Genomic DNA, 20951 nt, shown 5'->3' with positions numbered 1-20951 from the left:
ATAGCACAGAAGTGCCAGGCCAAGAGGGTGTGAGAGACAAAGTCTGTCCTGGTTCTGTTTGACAAACCATGATTATTCCTGTTAGAGAAATGCCATTTTTGTCCCAAAGGCCCTGCCCATATGCCAGTTGTGTCCCTGGCTGAAACTTTCTACTTTCTAAAAGCCAGGTGCTTTTAAAGACTAGATACTGACGGTAAATCAAAGACTTTCTCCCCCACATATAGTGTGGAATGAATAGCTAGTAAATATGCATGTTCTATCCTGCTGTCTGTTTATCTATGGTGGAGTGCATGGTATTTAAAAATACTTTAAAAATGCTCTTGAAAGAGTAAGATTTTTGATGAGATGAATCAATTATAAATACTCATCCCTTCCTCTGTATGCCTTCCCATTTATTCACTCCCTTTTCATTAATGATGTCAGACAACCATTTGCTGTTATATCAGAATATTATAAGAACGTTAAATTTTCACTTTTCTTGAAGAAATGCTTTGAGATTGAATAAAAATGCAGTTTCAATACCTTTTTTTTTGTCAGTATGAAAAAAAGTTTAGTGCATACTCATGAGAGCAACACAATGTTCCACAAATAATAAGTTTCTCCCAGCACTCCCCTCAAAGTGAATTTCTTATGGAAAATTCTCTGATTGCATAACAACATAAAAATCATCATTCTTTTCAATGAAAGACTAGATCTGCTTGGCTATCTGTGCACCACATGGGAGTGAAAGGTTTATTGAACTTCTTATCTATTTAAGTATAGTAAGATACCTTCGTGAGTGGTGGGACTCAGGCTAGATAAGATTTAGTAAGTCAGTGACTCATTAGTCATTGATTAGGTCACAGATAAGGAAAACTGGTCTAATGATAAAATTTGTGGCATTTTAGGCATTTTTTGGTTAGCTGAGGATTTTAGTTAAAATGTCCTTTAAGAGAAAAATTCACTGATTCTATTTAAAATGTGTATGTTTACTTCCCTGCTTCAGTAGCTAGTGTAAAGTGAGCATGACTAAGTTTTTGAGGTTTAGAATCTTACAATGCCTCTCTATCTTACTATTTTGAACTTCATGGAATATAACTACAGGTGTAGGGATAGGCATACTTCTGTGGATGATTTTTTGATTCCCACAGCTACAGTGAAAATTCCTTCTTGCATTAGATCTGTACTTTCCCTTCTCAACAGCTTCCTATTAAAGTTGAGTGTGGGCAGCCCTGGTGGCTCAGCGATTTAGCACTGCCTTCAGCCCAGGGTGTCATCCTGGAGACCTGGGATCGAGTCCCATGTCGGCTCCTGGCAGGGAGCCTGCTTCTCCCTCTGCCAGTGTCTCTGCCTCTCTCTGTGTTTCTTGTGAATGAATGAATGAATGAATGAATAAATAAATAAATCTTTTTAAAAAATAAAGTTGAGTGTTAAAAAAAAATTAGTGTCCTCAGTTAAGACATAGGATATATAGAATGATTGATCTGGAAGGGAGCTTAAAGATTTAGTCTATTTCCTTAATTTTACCCAAAAAAGAGCCCTCTCACAGTTAAGTATTTGCCTGTAAGCACTCAGAAGTTTAGTCCTTTTGAGACAAGGAGTCAGTCATATGAGGTACATCTAATGCTCTATTGAATAATCCAAAATTTTATTTTTACCTGTGGAAGTCTAAATGTAATTGCTATCAAATACCATCACAATCCTCCATACACACCTGCCTGAACTGGAACCCTGGTATCATTAAATATATAGCCTTGTAAAGAGTCATTCCTAGAGAGTAACAAGTCACAGAAAATGATTACAGAAACGTATTACAGATATTTATGGGAGAGTCTTCTCACATTTGCGAGAAGTGTTACAAGTCTATCGCATTTCCCAAAGTAAGTCACAAGTGAACTATGATGAAAATACTAATCACTGGTGTTTCTTCTTAGACCATGTGTTTTTTACTGACTGGAGACTGGGTGCTATTGTTCGAGTCAGGAAAACGGATGGTGGAGACATGAGGGTTATTCGAAGTGGTATCACTAATATAATGCATGTTAAGTCATATGATGCCAACACTCAGATTGGTAAGTGGGATTGACACGTTCTATCATATGTTTATATTTATTTAACATGGTGGCTTCTTTTCTTTTCTCTTTAGTACTTAAGATTAGTATAGCTCCTGATTGTTATATATTTCTACAACCCAGAGAGTTAAATAATATAAAACTTAATATATTTTTCTCTGCTCAACTCTGTTAATCCTAAAAGTATGGTTGAGAAAAACACATCTTAGGACTTTTTCTGTGTTTAAACTGAATGTTATATTTAGCATGTTGATTTTAAGAAAGAAGCCATTTTGTAGCATTGGGTCTGAACATTGTTCTTTCCTATTTGTTTTCCTTGGCAAACTAAATCTGTGATCAAACCAGTGGAAATGTTCATAACTCACTAGCTCTGGGTATTGCTTTTTCAGGTTCTAACTACTGTAATCGACCCACACATCCAAACGGTGACTGCAGCCACTTTTGCTTCCCAGTGCCAAATTTCCAGCGTGTGTGTGGTTGCCCCTATGGAATGAATTTGACTTCTAATCACTTGACATGCCAGGAAGACCCATCCCATGAACCACCCATGGAGCAGTGTGGCTCCCTTTCTTTTCCTTGTAGCAACGGCAGATGTGTGCCAAGTAACTACCGCTGTGATGGAGTAGATGACTGTCATGATAACAGTGATGAGCACCTATGTGGCAAAATGAGTAAGTAGCTTATACACAGGAGATACTTTCTGCAATGAGTACAACAGAGAGAGATAAGCCTTTTTTTTTTTTTTTTTTAAGGCTGGGTTATCTCTATGGGAAAAATTCTTTCAGAATTTCAGATTTTTAATATGTAACCCAAAGCTTTAGGAAGCTAGATAATAAATATCATTAATAGATAACATTACAAATGATTTCTACCATTGATTTGGACTATATTCACTAACAATGTTTTTTCCCTGACATTGGCTATTTTGATCATCAATGCAATCATTACTTCTTGGCAAGCACCTCAAAAAAGTCAAATAGGAAAAAAAAAAAAGTCAAATAGGTTATAATCTTTAGTATCTGAGAGAATAGTATTTCAGGATAGGTACTTGGAATAATTGCATTTGAAAATCCATTTGCTATGATCCCTTTCCCCCACTTTGGAGTAAAATAGGGGTGAAATGGTGGTCTTAATATTTACATTTTTCTTTCAATGGTAATCTAGTCTATAAAGTCTGGGGCCTAATGAATGCTATTACAGAAAACAAAAAGATTCCATTAACATAGAAAAAATAGGTAAAGGACAATTGAAATCTAAGAAATCTCTATCAAGGTGAGACCAATAGTAATAATAACCTGTCTTTTTGGAGAGAAAGAAGAGTGTCAGATTTGAAAATAAAAGTGCCCACTTGTACTTTTCTGAAATTTAAAAAATTTTCTTTGCCTATTATCTTCCTATTTCTAAACTACACATTTTTGCCTGAATATTTTATCAATTTGCATTTTTCAAATGACACATTATTCAAGGTTTCTGTTTAAGTGTGAAATTGTGATTAAAAGAAGTAGCTTAGAAGTAAGGAATGGGCCTCAGATCACACCAACTGGAGATTGAATATGGGGCAGATTCCTGAAGTCTCAAAGCCTCAGATTCCTCATCTGTAAAATGCAGATAATTCTACATACTTCAAAATATTCTTGTGAGGATTGAGAAAAAAATATGTGAAGCACTTAGAAAAATGCCTGGTATCTGATAATTGCTGAAGAAATGTCCACTAGTAATGATGAGAGTGATAATGAGAATGACTTGCACATTTCTTCTTATTTTGTATATTGCTTCCCTTGAAAAAGAAGAACAGGGGCTTCCCAAGGTCAGGACTCATTTAACAGGCTGTAAAAGCAACTGTCTTCATGACCAGTTTATTTCTGTTGTAGATAATACCTGTGCACCTTCAGCGTTCACCTGTGGCCACGGAGAGTGCATCCCTGCACACTGGAAATGTGACAAGCAGTCTGACTGTGTGGATGGCAGCGATGAGCAGAACTGTCCCTCCCAAGCACCCACTTCCTGCCCTGCATCCTTCTTCACCTGTGATAATCATCTGTGTATCCCAAGGAGCTGGCTCTGCGACACAGATAATGATTGTGCGGATGGATCTGATGAAAAGAACTGCCGTAAGTTTGGAATGGATTTCTCTTGGCTGGTCAGCCTAGTGAATGGAGTTGAACAATTAGTAGGCCTTGTACACTTTCCTTGAAGGCTCACACAACTTTCGTTATATCGTAGTCACATCCATTCCATCTGTCAATATCTGAATCGATAGGCCGTGAGAGCAAAGATGTAAGAAGCTTAGAGTCTGCTTGAGCACGGAGTTCTTTAAGCACTGTCTCCTCCACTAGCTTTTCGTATATTTAAGGCAAATTCCTTTTTTTCTAAATCATATAAACGATCCAGGCATTTGTCTATTGGTTTTTCTTTTTCGTTTCATAGAGGTGAAAAGGGAATAAAATACAGAGGCACAGAAAATTTAAATTTCACTAGTAGTGTCTTGTCTGCCTGCTTTTCATCCTCCTAGTTCTGATTTCCTTTAGGTTATTGTTTGTTTCTATGTCTGCAATAATAGTTTAAGGTGGAGTTCCCTGGATTAAGGTCTCATCTTTGTTGCATGAGTAGGAAAGTCACTTTCCTCTGTAGCAGATGGACTTTAAGACCTCCTTTAGCCTTCACATTCTGTGAGTCTATATTTAATACAGCTTCATGTTGTGGATGGAGCGACCAGCACCTCTGACTCTAAGGCTATGTTTCTTCAACAAGGTGGGACCCTGGTTTCTAGAATTAATTGTTCTGCTGAGACTTTGGATTAAATGCAGTTATGATCTGTCTGTATATAGCTGCTGCTAGGCATGTGGGTCACGCCAACCATGCTGCCTAGTTGGGCTCCATTGCTGGGCTTCGGTGTTGAGTCACAGACTCAGTAGTATTCATGAGGTGTAGTCCAGTCCAAGCTCATAATGCTTACTTTGAAAGTGTAGTCTGGTTTTCAAAGTATAATCGCAGATTCTGACTCTGACCTGTATCTTTTTATTCCTCTTTCCAAAAACTGTCCTGGCTTTGTGTGCTCTTGCTGGGCTGACTTTGGCAATGTGACTGATTTGAAGGAATTTTGCATGCATGTACAAATGAGATAACTTGTGTATCTCCTTAGTGTTTTGCAGTTTGGCTCTTGTACACAATGAACAAGAAATAAATTGTTACTTGGTTTTATTTTTGAATGATATTAGAATTTACAGAGACATGCCTACCTAGTCAATTTCGTTGTCCTGATCATCGATGTATTGACCTATCTTTTGTCTGTGATGGGGACAAGGACTGTGTTGATGGATCTGATGAAGCTGGTTGTGGTAAGTGGATTGCCTTATTTTTATTGATGGTGTTTAAAAATAATCTCAGTGTTTAGTAGTTTTCTCCTTGAGCTAATTTGTAATGCTTTTTTTTTCATTCTTAGTAATTAATTGCACTGCTTCTCAATTCAAATGTGCCAGTGAGGATCGGTGTATTAGTAGCATATATCATTGTGATGGTGTTTTTGACTGCAGTGATCAATCTGATGAGATAGACTGTTGTAAGTACCATATATTTGCATGTTTCATTTTTCTTAGAAGGTTTTATTTATTTATTTTAGAGAGAGAGAGGGAGAGAGCACAAGCAGTGGGCGGGGCAGAGGGAGAAGCATACTCCCCACTGAGCAAGGAGCCTGTGGCAGGGGCTGGATCTCAGGAACCTGAGACCTTGACCTGAGCTGAAATCAAGAGTCCGATGACTGACTGTGCCACCCAGGTGCCCCTGCATATTTCAGTTTTACCAGCATTGACATTACCACCGTTTTCTCTAATTCAGATCAACTAGAGGGATGATAGCCTGAATTACAAACTATTATCAAAGGAATGAGGTATTGAACATAGAGTTATGTTAAGTAGGTATTTCCAAATAATGACTTATAATTTGTAAATCAAGTGGTTGTCCCTTAGGTAGGTTAAATATTTCTTAGATATTTTTGTTTTCACTATTAATTTTTCCTAGGACATCCCAAATTAGTAGGTTTCAAGTTTTTGAGGTTTCCTATACATAAAAATATCATAATGGTTTCTTTTAAATCTCAATAGATCAAATCATGTTATAGATATGGTGTGAAGTGGTATTTGATACTGACTTGAATGAATTCATTTTTAGCTATTTGTTGAATATCTGCTAAGATGTGCCTAAAATTAGGGTAGGAGAAATTATATAAGAGATAACTGAAGTAAAGAACACAGTTACAAGGGCTTTAGAAATGATATAGATAAAATTCAGTTGAGGTTTACAGAAAAGAAATTCATTTTAGTCACAGGATTCAAGGAGGACTTCATGGAATATAAATCTGATGAATCTATGATCTCCATGGGCTGGAGACCAATAGTGGACAGGATCTCTTATTGCTCACTTTTTGTGTTAAATGGATTTTAGACTTGTAAAGAATTGTCAGAAAGTTGATCATTTGTTAGAATAATGGTGTTTTGGACCATAATAAGTAGGTTTTTATTAATTTTCCTCCTCCATCAGAAAGTGTTTAAATCTATGGATAAAAAGAAAAGTTAAATAAAATGCTCAATATTTTTAGATGTGTACAACATCCAGAAATTCTTAATCACTGATTTTCCTGTTTCACATTGAAAACATGAAATTCTGTGATGATTTATGGTTAAACTGCCAATTGCCACTGACTTGCTGTTGCCTTACAAGGTCCTGGGAGGAGGCTTGGGTTTACTCTTGTGAGATAGGGAAGCAACTCTTATCTCTCAAGGATTGCTCGATGAATAGAAGAAGAAAGGATATACTGTCACCAATTGTTTACTTAATGTGTGCTGGTTTCATTGGATATAGTTTGCTTGAGGGAAAATTAATAACATCCAAATATATGATATCAAACACATGATTTCAAAGTAAAAATTAATGGCTGTTTGGCTCTCTTGAAATGCACTGGTAATTATTTCATAAAGAGGTAGATAAATTTTATTTAACCCGTAGTTAAATGAACATTAAGAACACAGGAAACAGAATTTTTTTTGGATTCAGAGACTTATCAGACACATATAAAGATTTCTGTTTACCACATGTTCTGAGAACCCTATCTCATTTTAGATTTCATATTAAATTTGTCATAACCATTCTCATAAACCTTGATCCAAAATAATTTCCTCTGAATATAGGAATTATATAAAAGGGATTATGAATTGCATTCACAAGCCCATCTCCTCTATGCATTTCTCTTAGCAACTAGGCCTCCTGGTATGTGCCACCCAGATGAATTTCAGTGCCAAGCAGATGGTGTTTGCATCCCGAAGAGCTGGGAGTGTGATGGGCACCAAGACTGCATCTTGGGATCTGATGAGCATCATGGCTGTGCCCCTAGGACCTGCCCTCCATCTCACTTCCTATGTGACAATGGAAACTGCATCTACAGAGATTGGCTCTGTGATGGGGACAATGACTGCAGGGATATGAGTGATGAGAAGGACTGCCCTACTCAGGCCTTTCACTGTCCCAGTTGGCAATGGCTTTGCCCCGGCTATAGCATCTGTGTGAATCTGAGTGCAGTGTGTGATGGCATCTCTGACTGCCCCAATGGGACAGATGAATCCCCACTTTGCAGTAAGTTTCCTGACCACAGTTTAATGGCCATAAATTCATTCTGAGACACAGTGGCCTGCTGTGCATCACCATTGTCACAGTTATGTAGCTTTAAAAAAGGGTTTTGGTTCCTCTGTGAGTTAAAACCTGTGTAGGGATAAGCATCATGGAATTCAAATAAATCACCACTTAATATTTCTCATTAAATCCTTTGCACTTGGTTCTGTGTATTTGCTTATTTTTTAGAAAAGTGAGACTAAATGAGGCCATTAGCTTATCAAGTTAATTTTTTTTATTGTGGTCCTAAGTTTTTCTAACTTTAATATTTTCTAATTTCAATCAGAACTTGCCACAAAACAAATGAAGTCCGGGGATTTATGTTTGCTGTGATTAAAATCCTGTGATTGGCATGTAATCCTAATTGCTGTCCTTTCTTTCTTTCCTCTTTAATCAATGCTCACTCTCAGATGAACCCCAGCCAGGTATGATTGCAAAATGTTTTAGATTCTTATGATTTTATATGGGTTATGTTTGGGCTGAAAATATTCTAATCATTTTGACTTACTTCCCCCTCTGGAGATATTTCATATCATGACTCTGAAAAATAAGTTAAGAGTATACATGGCAATAGAAGCCATTTGCATCCCAGGCATATGCATGGACTTTGAGTGGCTTCAGGTATTGCTACTGAGGCCCTGAGGAAGGAATGGTGGCATGCTGGTGGATCTGTGCCTTCTAATGTTCCAATTGCCTTTCCCTTTCCATTTATTCACTTTCATAGATCTTCTAGCCCTTGCTCTTGAATGTCGAAGTCTTATGTCCCATTTCTGTATAGGTAAAAGAATGTCGGGGAGCAAGTGGGAAGTGATTTAGGTCTCTTTGCATGCTTTATAAATGACAATTGTGTCTTGGTGCCGGCAAGATTTCCCCAAGTTTCTCTCACTGCACTAAATGGTGTTTTTTTTTTTTTTTTTTTTTTTAAATGGTGTTATAATAGAGGGTTTTAGTGAAGAAAGTGGTTTAAGTCCAGTGATTGTGAAGGACAGTAGTAAATCCTTAAGCAAATTAGAGCGGACAATGACTAGGCCCTGGAGCTCATCCAAGTGAATGCTGCTCTTAGCTCTTACCTGGGTAGTACATTGAAGATGGCATTAGACTGTTTGAGAATATTATTATAACAGAGTGAACCAAAAACTCAAAGATCTTGACTTTCCTTCTCTGTGGTTTTCTTTCTTCTAGACCAGGATAGCTGCTCAGATTCCAATGGTGGTTGTACTCACCAGTGTGTTCAGGGGCCCTTTGGAGCTCAATGCCTGTGTCCATCAGGATACCTCCTTGCCAATGATTCTAAGACCTGTGAAGACATAGATGAATGTGATGTTCCAGGCTTTTGTAGCCAGCATTGTTATAATATGAGAGGTTCTTTCCGGTGCTGGTGTGATAAAGAATACACGTTAGATGCTGACAGAAGGACTTGCAAAGTTACAGGTAATGGCTGAACTTGAAGTGAACTACTCCAGCCAGTGTTAATAGCACACACCAGGGTTTAAGATCAAATGTTGCATGCAGCATTTGACAATGTTAGAGTCAAATGGACTTGAATCCTGGATGGGTTATGTAACCTTCTTAACCTCAGTGTATTATGTGGATTAAATAGGTTAATACCCATAAAGATCTGGGCATATTTTGGAAAATAGAGGTTAAAGCATAAATAGGTAAATGATTTTATATTATTGAAAATAATATCAATGGTTTGTGTTTTATTTAAAAATCATTTCTATATCATATTTAAGCATCTTTATATAGTGCTTAATCAATTCAATTCAACCAATATTCGTTTTCTATGATGTGAAAGTGATTATACTGTGCATTAAGATATTGATTTAGCTGCTTCAAAGTGACCAAATAAAGAAAGGTAACACAAACTTTTTATTTTATCAAGTCAGAGTCTGGATGGTAGATAGCCCAAGGGATAAAATTGGGGATAAAGGCTGTGTGCCATGCTAAAGCTTGGCATCAATTATTACTAAAATGGAAGTGAAGGGGAAATATGGATAGAGAAATAGAAGTCTCTGCCACAGCTCCATGCCTCAGACAAAACAAAAATATCTAAGACTTAATTCCTTCTATTAGGAAACAAGATAAGCAAAATTCTAGGAAGGAAGATAAGCAAAATTCAAAAGTACAAAAACTACAGGTAGTAACTTGAAATATGGAAGTGGTTTTGCTCCAGATATTGACAAAAACACTGGAGTATAATTCAAAGAAGGAAGATATTTTGGAAAAAGCACATTTTAAATACTCATGAAAATCAGCTATTAAGATAAACATGAAATGAATAAGTAATTTTTATAAGGACTTTTGTTTGTTTTCCCTATGACTAGAGCTTGGAGTTACATCTTCCTTCTATTATCAAAAGTATTGTATCAAATACTTAAGAGATGTCTTAATTGTGGTTTCTCCCAGATTCATTGACATTTTTGCATTTTGTCCTTGAACAGCATCTGAAAGTCTTTTGCTACTTGTGGCAAGTCAGAACCAGATCGTTGCTGACAATATCACCTCCCAGGTTCACAATATCTATTCAGTTGTCCGGAATGGTTCTCACATTGTAGCTCTTGATTTTGATTCAATCAGTGGTCGTGTCTTTTGGTCTGATGGAAGTCAGGGTAAAATCTGGAGTGCTTTTCAAAATGGAACAGACAGAAGAGTCGTAAGTACATTTCTCCTGATCTTTGGCTTGACTAGTCTCCCTGTCTTGCGTCTGTTACTCTTACTCACCAGTGAGAGCAGGTCCTACCTCATCCTGGGTAGCTCACGTATTCCCCTCTGGGCCATGTTGCACCCAGGTGGCCTGGACATTCATAACTCCCAATATATGGGTGTTTTAGATAAGAATGTGGCCTCTGAAGGATCCACGATTCTGAATTCCTGGTCACATGATACGAGACTTCACAATTTTTTTTTCTATAGTAGATGAGAGCATAGGAAAATGCAATGGAGTTAAAGGATTGCTTTTTCTTAGCTCTAATTTAGTTATGTATCTCAGTCCATCTCCCACAGTTTCAGTTTCTTGCCCCTTGATGCTTCTGTTTCTTCTGACCCTTAGGATTTTATTTTGTAATTGTTGGCATTTAATTAATAAAGATATTATTTTGGCATGTGAACATTATAAAGTTTCACAGAATTGTCAATTTAGTGAACGGATGGAACTTTTGTTTAAATGCAAAAACTTTGATACCAAATGAAACTATACACGAACCCAACAGTAGAGGTATCCTAGAGTATTCAATTCTACAAAATATAGTATATTGCCCCACTGTTGATTTGGTGATTAGCTACATGGAAGACAAAATTTTCTAAGGCTCACAAGCAATCATAGGACAAGTTTAGTTGTCTTATTTTAGATTTTCATATAATTTCAAGATTTGCATTTATTAACTGTCTTTAGAATTCACTTTTTGTTCACTTTTATCTTTAGATACTTAACAGTGGTGTCACTATGACGGAAAGTATTGTGGTAGATTGGGTAGGTCGCAATCTTTACTGGACAGACTATGCACTGGAAACAATCGAAGTATCAAAACTGGATGGTAGCCACAGGACTGTGCTGATTAGTAAGAATATATCAAATCCAAGGGGTCTAGCATTAGACCCCAGAATTAGGTAAGAATTTTTTTAAATGATATTGCCTTGGCATGGTTATGAGGGGAAAAATGACAGTAACATGATGTGCTGATAGGCGTATCTCAAAATTTTAAATGAAATCTTGTTTGAACATCTCTATAGAAATGGTAACCATCCAGGAGTTATTGGTATCCTTCCTTTATCTGTTTCCTCATAAAGTACATAAGAACAATTGGTTGTTCACTTTAAGAACACATTGATTTATTAGCTTGGTAATACAATTATTGAACTGATTTTTGTAGAATTATATCATTAGGCCTCTAATGAATGCACACAATAGTATTCCGTAGATGGGCCAGTTTGTAGCTTTGATACATCATGGTTAAATAACAACCAAAAAAGCAAGATTTGTCTGCCCTAGTTTCATGTTGTTTATTAGAGTTCCTTTTTATGTCATATAGGGAAGAAAAATGTTTGCCTGCTGGTCCTAAAGGGAAGGAGACATTCTATGTGTTTCAAAACCTTGGATTGTTTCTTTCCTTGAATTAAGACAAAACCTTGGATTGTTTCTTTCCTTGAATTAAGACAAAACCTTGGATTGTTTCTTTCCTTGAATTAAGATTCTCTAACTTAGATTCTTTTCTCTAGGATTGTGAGTTAGGCAAATTATGCTTGATGCAACGTAGACTTCCTAGATGTTGTAAAGTATTATGAAATTTATGATAAATCTCTGATGATGAATAAATTGACTCTTATCTTAAAAAATGACAGGGTAGATAAACAAGGCCAGATGGATTTTTCCAGATCAAGTATTCGTGGATTGTACAGAAACATGAATAGACATTGAGACATTTCATTGTCATAATGTACTGCATGTTTTATGAACATTTTAGAAACACCCAGATGGCTTATGACTGCATTATGATTACAGTTTTACTTTGTGACACTCAGAGGAAATAAACTCTGTACAGATTTTCTGAACTGGAGATGATTTATTTTAAACAGAACATAAAGATGATGTTGTATTAAAATGGTGGTTATTTTCCATATTGAAATATATCCTTTCCAACTGGTAACTAATTTCTTTTCACAGTGACCATTTGATGTTCTGGTCTGACTGGGGCCATCACCCTCGTATTGAGAGAGCCAGCATGGATGGCAGTCTGCGCACTGTTATTGTTCAGGACAAGATTTTCTGGCCCAGTGGCATTACTATTGACTACCCCAACAGACTGCTCTACTTCTTAGATTCCTATCTTGATTACATAGACTATTGTGATTATGATGGACAGCATCGGAGACAAGTGATAGCCAGTGATTTGGTAAGTTAGTGTTGAGGAAAACTAAACTGAGCCCACAAGAGCGGCTTAGTTGAAATCATATGGAGTAACAAGAAAAGTAAGAAATTATTGTGTCTTAGACATTACAAGGTCAATCTAGGAAATATCAACAGGAATGAGGGCCAATCCATCTTTTCATACTAACAGAAAATAAATATTTTTAATCTAGTTCATGGTCAGATTGTGTATGTCCAGGAAAGATGAATAGTTTGTGTGATTTAGTGGATTTGTAGATGCTATTCTGTTGCTTCTACACCTTAAAAAAGTGTAGAGCAAAAATTAATAATTTATATTTGGATTTCTCAATTAAATCATAGCTTGTTATATATTTCATATTTTTATTGGGGTATAATTTTTTTGGATTTTATTTATTTATTCATAGACACACACACAGAGAGAGGCAGAGACACAGACAGAGGGAGAAGCAGGCTCCATGCAGGGAGCCCGATGTGGGACTCGATTCCGGGTCTCCAGGATCACACCCCAGGCTGCAGGCGGTGCCAAACTGCTGCGCCACCGGGGCTGCCCTGGAGTATAATTGATATACAACTCTAATTGGTTTTAGGTATTCAACGTTGATTCAACAATTTTTCTTTTTTAAAAGATTTTATTTATTTATTCATGAAAGACACACAGAAAGAGGCAGAGACATAGAGGGAGAAGCTGATTCAACAATTCTATATGTTAATTTTTATGCAGAAAATTCTGGTGAATTTATTTTCACAAGTTAAATGGGAAAACAGAAAATAATGTATTCTCAAAAGCTGTTACTGACCTTTATTTATTTATTTATTTAATTTTTTAAAAAAATATTTTTATTTATTTATTCATGAGAGACAGGGGGAGAGGGAGAGAGAGAGAGAGAGAGAGAGGCAGAGACACAGGCAGAGGGAGAAGCAGGCTCCATGCAGGGAGCCTGACACCGGACTTGATCCCAGGACTCCAGGATCGGGCCTTGGGCTGAAGGGTGCGCTAAACTGCTGTGCCACCCGGGCTGCCCACTGACTTAAGTTTAAAATTGTCATTGTGGCACCTGGATGGCTCAGTGGTTGAGCGTCTGTCTTTGGCTCAAGTCATAATCCTGGGGTCCTGGGATCAAGACCTGCATCAGGCTCCCCACACGGATCCTGCTTCTCCCTCTGCCTATGTGTTTGCCTCTCTCTGTGTGTCTTTCATGAATAAATAAATAAAATCTTAAAAAAATTAAATTGTCATTGTTGGGGTGCCAGGGTGGCTCAGGGCCTGAGATCAAGCCCCTCATTGAGCTCTGTGCTCAGCAGGGAGTCTTCTCTGTCTCTGGCCCTGCCCCTCCCCCTGCTCATGCTCTCTCTCTAAAATAAATAAATCTAAAAAATAATAAAATTGTCATTGTTTATAATTATGTGGCTTTAAGGGAACTTGCCAGGGTCTCCCTACCTTCAAGGGTTCATATGAATCTATGAGTGGCAGAAATTGCACTGGATAAAGAGTAGTGATAATGGGATGGGGACTAAGGCTTGGAAATAATGGATCCCGATGAGTGACCTTAATTTCTGCACTTCAATGTTGCTTTCATTTGAAAAATGGACGCCCAGTATAATTACCAGAGTAAAAAGAAAGACTAAATGACACACATAGGTGAAAGAATTTAGAGTGGTATAATGGGATATATATATAGGTTAAGCGGTGCATTTTTTGTCTCTCGAACAATGACTTCCCCATGTCCTTATTAAATAATTAAATGCTAAAGAGGAACCCATCTTCTTGGGCAGATGTCCTTTCCTACATTGTTCACTTTGGTTTTTATTTCTGGGCAAAGTCTCATTGTTCTCTTTGGCTTCACAGATTCTGCGACATCCCTATGCCCTAACTCTCTTTGAAGATTCTGTGTACTGGACAGACCGCTCTACTTATCAGGTTGTTCAAGCCAATAAGTGGCATGGTGGGAACCAGTCAGTCATAATTCGTAATGTTCCTCAGCCCCTTGGGGTTGTTGCAGTTCATCCTGTGAAACAACCAGATGGTAAGTAATACAGAGACATCTGCCTGGGAATTAGCTTGGAAAACACTTGTTCTGGGAATGCTGAATGTACAGTGTTGCAGACCTATTTGTTTGGGCAGTACATTTTCTTTCCTTTCTTTTCCAACCACCCCAGTCCTAACATTTCCATTACTTTTTTTCACCTCAGTAAACTAAAATCTTGTGTGTAACAACAGTAGATATAAATTGTGTCGTTTTATTCAGCAACTGGCTACTGTCTCTGTGATAGTCTCAGGACTCATTTATTATGGCACCAGTGCCCTGTAGGTGCTGTGATGCAGCCACTCCAAGTCATCCTAAATGTATGGTGTGTGTGGCAAAGTCATTTAAAAATTTGGCATTGGTAGTGTTCTTTCTGGTGGGAAGAGGGATGAGTTGATGAATCTTCATTTAATATTCACTCTTAAAAAACAAACAACTACTCTCCCCAACCCCTGCAGTGCTTTCTCATCATTCTTCAGAATGATGGCCTTTTTTCTTTGTCTCTTCTCCATTTACTGTTGCCACGCTGGACTTCATTTTGGTCCAGAAGCATACCAGGCTACTTCCTACTTCTGAATTTTTGCACCAGTCCTTTCTACTACCTGGAACACCCCTCCTCCAGATTTCTGCTTGAGTTGCCTCTTCAATGTCATTTAGGATTCTCTCAAATGTTCTTCGGTGGCCCTTGACTACCCTATCTAAAATAGCTTACCCCTCTCGTAATTCTTTGGCTCATTACCTTCACATCTTAAAATCACATAATTTATGAGTTTAATTCTGTCTCCCTTTCTTAGAATATCTGCCCCATGTTTACAGTATTGTCACTGCTTAGAATGGTGTTTGGTACATAGTGAACATTATTTGAGTGAATGAATGAATTAATGAATCTAATGCAACATGTGTAGTAAGAACATAAAAGATCTATCTAGAGAACATCCTGTGAGCTTGGGATGTACACAGGTTCCCTTATATTATTATTATTTTTTTAAAATTTATTTATTCATAGAGACACAGAGAGAGAGAGAGAGGGGCAGAGACACAAGCAGAGGGAGAAGCAGGCCCCATGCAGAGAGCCTGACGTGGGACTCAATCCCTGGTATTCTAGGATCACGCCCTGGGCTGTAGGTGGCGCTAAGCTTCTGTGCCACCGGGGCTACCCCCTTACATTATTTTTTTTAGAAAAGATTTTATTTACTTATTCATGATAGTCACAAAGAGGGGCAGAGACATAGGCAGAGGGAAAAGGAGGGTCTCTGTGGGGAACCCAATGCAGGATTCAGTCCCAGGACCCCAGGATCATGCCCTGAACTGAAGGCAGACACTCAACCACTGAGCCACCCAGGCATCCTAGGATCCCTTATTTTAAAAAGCAGAGACACACAAAGATGTCATCAATAGAAAAATAAAAGATTACTACCTAAAGATTACTGTCCAAAACTTAGACAACAGTGGGTAAAATGTCAAGGTCACAAAGGGAATATGCACATTGATTTCAGTTACTGTAAAAAGATCCCTTAGATCAGGCAAGGAGACACATATTATATGGCATCATATTTCTATTACTAAGCTCCGAGTTACTCAGTGGCTATTTGTTCATAATCTGGTTATAGACAGGATTGGTCTGTGACCTTGGGCAAGTCATTTCTTTTTTGTTCCTCTTATGAATCTTGTGTTGAAGGCATGATGAGTAGAGCAGTTTAGGAAAAACAAGAAACCAAACCAACAGAGGTACCTTAATGTACTTGTGTCTCAACTGGGGGTCTTTAGGAGGACAATAACAGCATGACTGCACATTTAAAAATTTATTTATTTATTTGTGTTGGGAGAAATTTGACATATAACATTGTATTTTTAGGTATACAAGATAATGACTTAATATATATGTATATATTATGAAGTGACCAAGACAATGAGTTTAGTGAATATCCACCATTATATGAAGTTACAAAGTTTGTGTATGATGAGAATTTTTAAGATCTACTCTCTTAACTACTTTAAAAATATATAATACAGTATTGTTAACTATAGTCATCATACTGTAAATCACATCCTAGGATAATTTATCTTATAATTGGAAGTTTTTACCTTTTGACCACCTTTATCCATTTTGCCTACCATCTACTCCATGCATCTGGCAACTGCCAATTTGTTCTCTCCATGAATTTGGTTTTTCTTAGATTTCACATATGAGTGAGATCATGTACTATTTGTCTTTCTCTTTCTGACTTATTTCACTTAGTGTAAGCGCCTTGAAGGTCCATCCATGCTGTTGCAAATGGCAAGATATTCTTCTTTTTTATGGCTGAATGATATTATAGTGCATATACCACATTTTCTTGATCAGATCATTTTGTACACTTTAATGTCGGAAGTCTTCCATTCACTAATGTTTTCTTCTTTTCTTTTTCTATTACAGGTGAAAATTCATGTGCTTCTTCCTCCTGCAGCCATCTATGCTTACTTTCCTCACAGAGGCCACACCTTTATTCCTGTGCTTGTCCTTCGGGATGGAGTCTTTCTCATGATTCTGTGACTTGCTTGAAAGGTACAGTATGTCCTTTATGTGTGCCCTGAAAGTGGAATTCTCCATAGTTTAGCAAAGCAGTGTCATCTCAAGCCACTTGCTAATGGAATGTGTGCTGTGTTCCCTTTGATTCAGCGAGTATCTGGAGTATATGCTCTCTGCGGTGATTGAAGTGAACATCTCAGCTGTAACATAGTTTCTGTATGTGAAGCCCATATTATGTGTGCATGTGATTCAATAATCTTTTTTTTTATTTTTTTTTAATTTTTATTTATGATAGGCACACAGTGAGAGAGAGAGAGGCAGAGACATAGGCAGAGGGAGAAGCAGGCTCCATGCACCCGGAGCCTGACATGGGATTCAATCCCGGGTCTCCAGGATCGCGCCCTGGGCCAAAGGCAGGCGCTAAACGGCTGCGCCACCCAGGGATCCCTGATTCAATAATCTTTAACCTCACATTTTCTCTTACCTGGTTATACTTAGACAAGCTATGATAATAGGAAGTTCCAAATTCTGTACTTAAGAAGTAAAACTTCTTGACACTTGTATATGGCTTTATTTTCCAGGTTCCTTATCTCGTTTTTATTGTTATCGTAGTCAATGATGAATGTTCTAGCATAGGTCTTCTGGTAGTTTAAAAATGAGTTTTCTTTGTGTGAAAAATGTAAGTGACTATTGGAGCAATTTAATCTTCATCTCACCCTAGATATTTTACTAGGTTGATAGAAATGTATGCAGAGAATTATACTAAAGTACTTTAGGGAGTAAGAACAAAAGGGAAAGATACAGTTAATCCGCAAAAGATATTTCTGCCAGAGTATGTACTAGATACATAATAAAGTCTTTTTAAAAGTCATTCACCTTTTGCTTGAAAATCTGAAAAGTTTTTCTAAATACAAGTTCTTTTCATTTCTCAGTGGAGTGAATGTGGTTTGGTACTGACAAAAATGATTGCAGAGAAGTTAAAATTAAATATTTAATGATAAAAATTCTTAAGCTAAGAGAAAATTGTATCCTAGTCTAGAGGGAAAGTTAGTTTTCAAGTGGAAAATTTATGCTGAATCCAGGAAATTAATGGTGTTTACAGATTTTGCAGATGTAGGTTTACTGAAAATCGAATTCCACCAAGATATAATATTTTGCAATGATACTTTCATGATGAAAGATTTTAATTATTGGTAATGCTTACAAAGGGATTGGCATTTGCTGTTTTTCTTCAGAGACTTATTATGCACCTAATCCTTGTTGACATTGTTTAATTTAGTGTGTCCTCTGAGTCTTTCAGCAGAAGATTAAACTGGGCTATAGACATTTTGGATACAAAGCATTCTTTCACCACACAAAGATCATTGAACTGTGCATTGAGGATTGGTGTAATCAATATTACTATCTGATGGTGATTGATATCTAAATAGTAGCTTTTGTTGTTTCTCAAATAATTCCACTAGTGGTTTTCCATGGCTGACTTTACTGAAGTGAAACTTTCTTAGCATTTCTCAACTGATTTCTGAGTACCAGTTGGGAACTTAATGCCAATATATGTTAACTAAAAACAAAGTTGCACATTTTTTTCAATAAGAAGCTTTAAAAGACTTGTTAACATTTATGGATGAAAACATTTTACTTGATTTACGAGTTAAATAGCTTTTAAAATATTGTTTACCAAGTGTCTGGAATATCTTTGGAAGTGCTTATGTGATAAGGTTAAGTGAAAAAGCAGATACTGTTTAGTATTGGCCATGGAAAAATATGCATTAAAAAGGTCTGAAAGGGGTGCCTGGGTGGCTCAGTGGGTTGAGCGTCTGACTTTGGATGTCGACCCAGGTCTGGATCTCAGCGTCGTGGGATGAAGCCCCGAGATGGGCTCTGTGCTCAGCACAAAGTCTGTTTGAGATTCTCTCTCTCCCTTTCCTTCTGCCCCTCCTCCACCTCATACGCTCTTTCTTTCTCTAAATAAGTAAGTAAAATCTTAAAAAAAAAAAATAAGAATAGAAAGATCTGGAAAACAATGCATATGAGCACAAATAGTGGTTATAGTTGGGTAATGGAATTATGAGCTATTTTTTTCCCTAATTTCATGTTATAAAATTTAAAACAGAACTTTCTCTGTATGAACTAGCTTTTTATTCTTTAGAAAATATGTTCTCCACAATGCCAAAAAACAAATACATAAACAAGAAGCAAACCAAAACATCTCCCCAGCATCCTCTACAATAAACAACCTGAAATCCAAAACAGGTTTCTAACTGTCTGAGGGACACAAGGCAATTGTTTCAGTGACTATGTGACAATGAAAGAAGAAAACATTGTTTGCACACTGGTGGAAAGGTTGAGGCACTGGTCAGTTAGTGCAAGGTCTGAATTACGGAGGACCTTGTTAGGGAGTAATAAATGGTGCTCTTCAATTACATCACCAATTTCCCATTCCTGACTGCTGTCTCTGTACTTTTGTGCTCTGTAACACTAATCTGAATGGGATCATGACATAAAGAATGAAAATGAAGAAATGATTTTTATTTCAAAAGAGTGAGAGCCATGCTGTCCTATGATGGCTTAAAAGTCACTTCCTCCTGAAATCCTACCAACCCCAGGTACTTCTGTGCATCTTCCTTTGAGGCCATTATGATTGGAGATCCTAAGGGTCTATATACTTTGCCTTGTTCTGTAGACTCTAAGTTCCTTGAAGATTAAACCTTCACCTGATTTGTTCATAGGTGTTCACTGCCTGTAGCATGCAGTAGCACGGAGTGATTTTTGAGTGAATGACAAGCCCTCCAATAACCTTTTTTTTTTTTTTTTTTTTTTTTTTTTATTGGTGTTCAATTTACTAACATACAGAATAACACCCAGTGCCCGTCACCCAACTCGGCCATAGTAACTTCTTGCAAGATACCTCCAATAACCTTTTTTGCTCCATCTTCAGTGCTGTGTTTTTCAGCCATTTGCTCCTTTATTGCTGTATAGTATCATAAAATCACTCCTTTTTTGTTTCCCACAAAGTGTACCCTCCTTTATGCCACTTGTCTCAACGGTCAGCTTTATATAGCGCTACCCTGGCATCATTTTTGACCTTGGCTCTCTCACACCTTTTGTCAGCACAGCACTAAATGACACCCCACCCTCTGGTTGATTGCCCATAAATGGTCATTAGTGGGCAGCCCTCTCAAATACACCAGCAGTAATCAGATCAAGGGCCCGAGACACAGCCCTTTTACAAAGGAATACTGGCCAAAGAGCTTGAGAGAAGAGCTTCTTGGACAAATCCAGAAGGCCCATGTTTGATGGATATAGTTTTATAGGCCCTAAACAGAGCTTTGGTTGAGACTTCAGCAAAAGGAAAATAAATAATTAAAATAAAAAATGAATAAATAATTAAATATCTTAATATAATTGATATAATTTCAAGGTACATCCAAACTCCTAATAGTTTTCATAGTATATTACTGCAGTTAAATGAAATGGAATGAGCGGTAATTTGATATTCGATAACTGGTACTTGGCCTGCACTTTTTGCAGAGTAGTGATTAAGAACATAAGTTTTGGGGCAGCTGGTGGCTCAGAGGTTTAGCACCTCCTTCAGCCCAGGGTGTGATCCTGGAGACCTGGAATCTAGTCCCATGTCAGGCACCCTGCATGGAGCCTACTTCTCCCTCTGCCTGTGTCTCTGTCTCTCTCTGTCTCTCTGTCTCTCTCCAAGTCATCCTCGTATAATTGATTATTATTTATTTTAAATAAATAAAATCTTAAAAAAAAAAGAACATAAGTTTTGGAATCTGAGGACCTGGCCTTGTGACCTCGGTTAA

At 37.4% G+C, this 20951-nt stretch overlaps 1 protein-coding gene across 1 annotated transcript in view; it reads left to right on the top strand.

Moving 5' to 3' along the window:
• LRP2 (LDL receptor related protein 2) overlaps positions 1–20951 on the top strand; it is a 196572-nt gene that overhangs the window by 90177 nt on the left and 85444 nt on the right. Inside the window, exons 20-31 of the mRNA XM_038584752.1 lie at positions 1914–2051; positions 2441–2722; positions 3923–4162; positions 5270–5389; positions 5494–5610; positions 7299–7676; positions 8895–9143; positions 10157–10368; positions 11137–11321; positions 12376–12604; positions 14447–14624; positions 17041–17169. Coding sequence (XP_038440680.1) covers positions 1914–2051; positions 2441–2722; positions 3923–4162; positions 5270–5389; positions 5494–5610; positions 7299–7676; positions 8895–9143; positions 10157–10368; positions 11137–11321; positions 12376–12604; positions 14447–14624; positions 17041–17169 — 2457 coding nt within the window. The remainder of the gene's footprint in view (positions 1–1913; positions 2052–2440; positions 2723–3922; positions 4163–5269; positions 5390–5493; positions 5611–7298; positions 7677–8894; positions 9144–10156; positions 10369–11136; positions 11322–12375; positions 12605–14446; positions 14625–17040; positions 17170–20951) is intronic.

Source organism: Canis lupus, chromosome 36, assembly GCF_011100685.1.
Source record: "Canis lupus familiaris isolate Mischka breed German Shepherd chromosome 36, alternate assembly UU_Cfam_GSD_1.0, whole genome shotgun sequence".
Classification (NCBI taxonomy): domain Eukaryota; kingdom Metazoa; phylum Chordata; class Mammalia; order Carnivora; family Canidae; genus Canis; species Canis lupus.
This window is presented reverse-complemented; position numbering and strand designations above follow the sequence as displayed.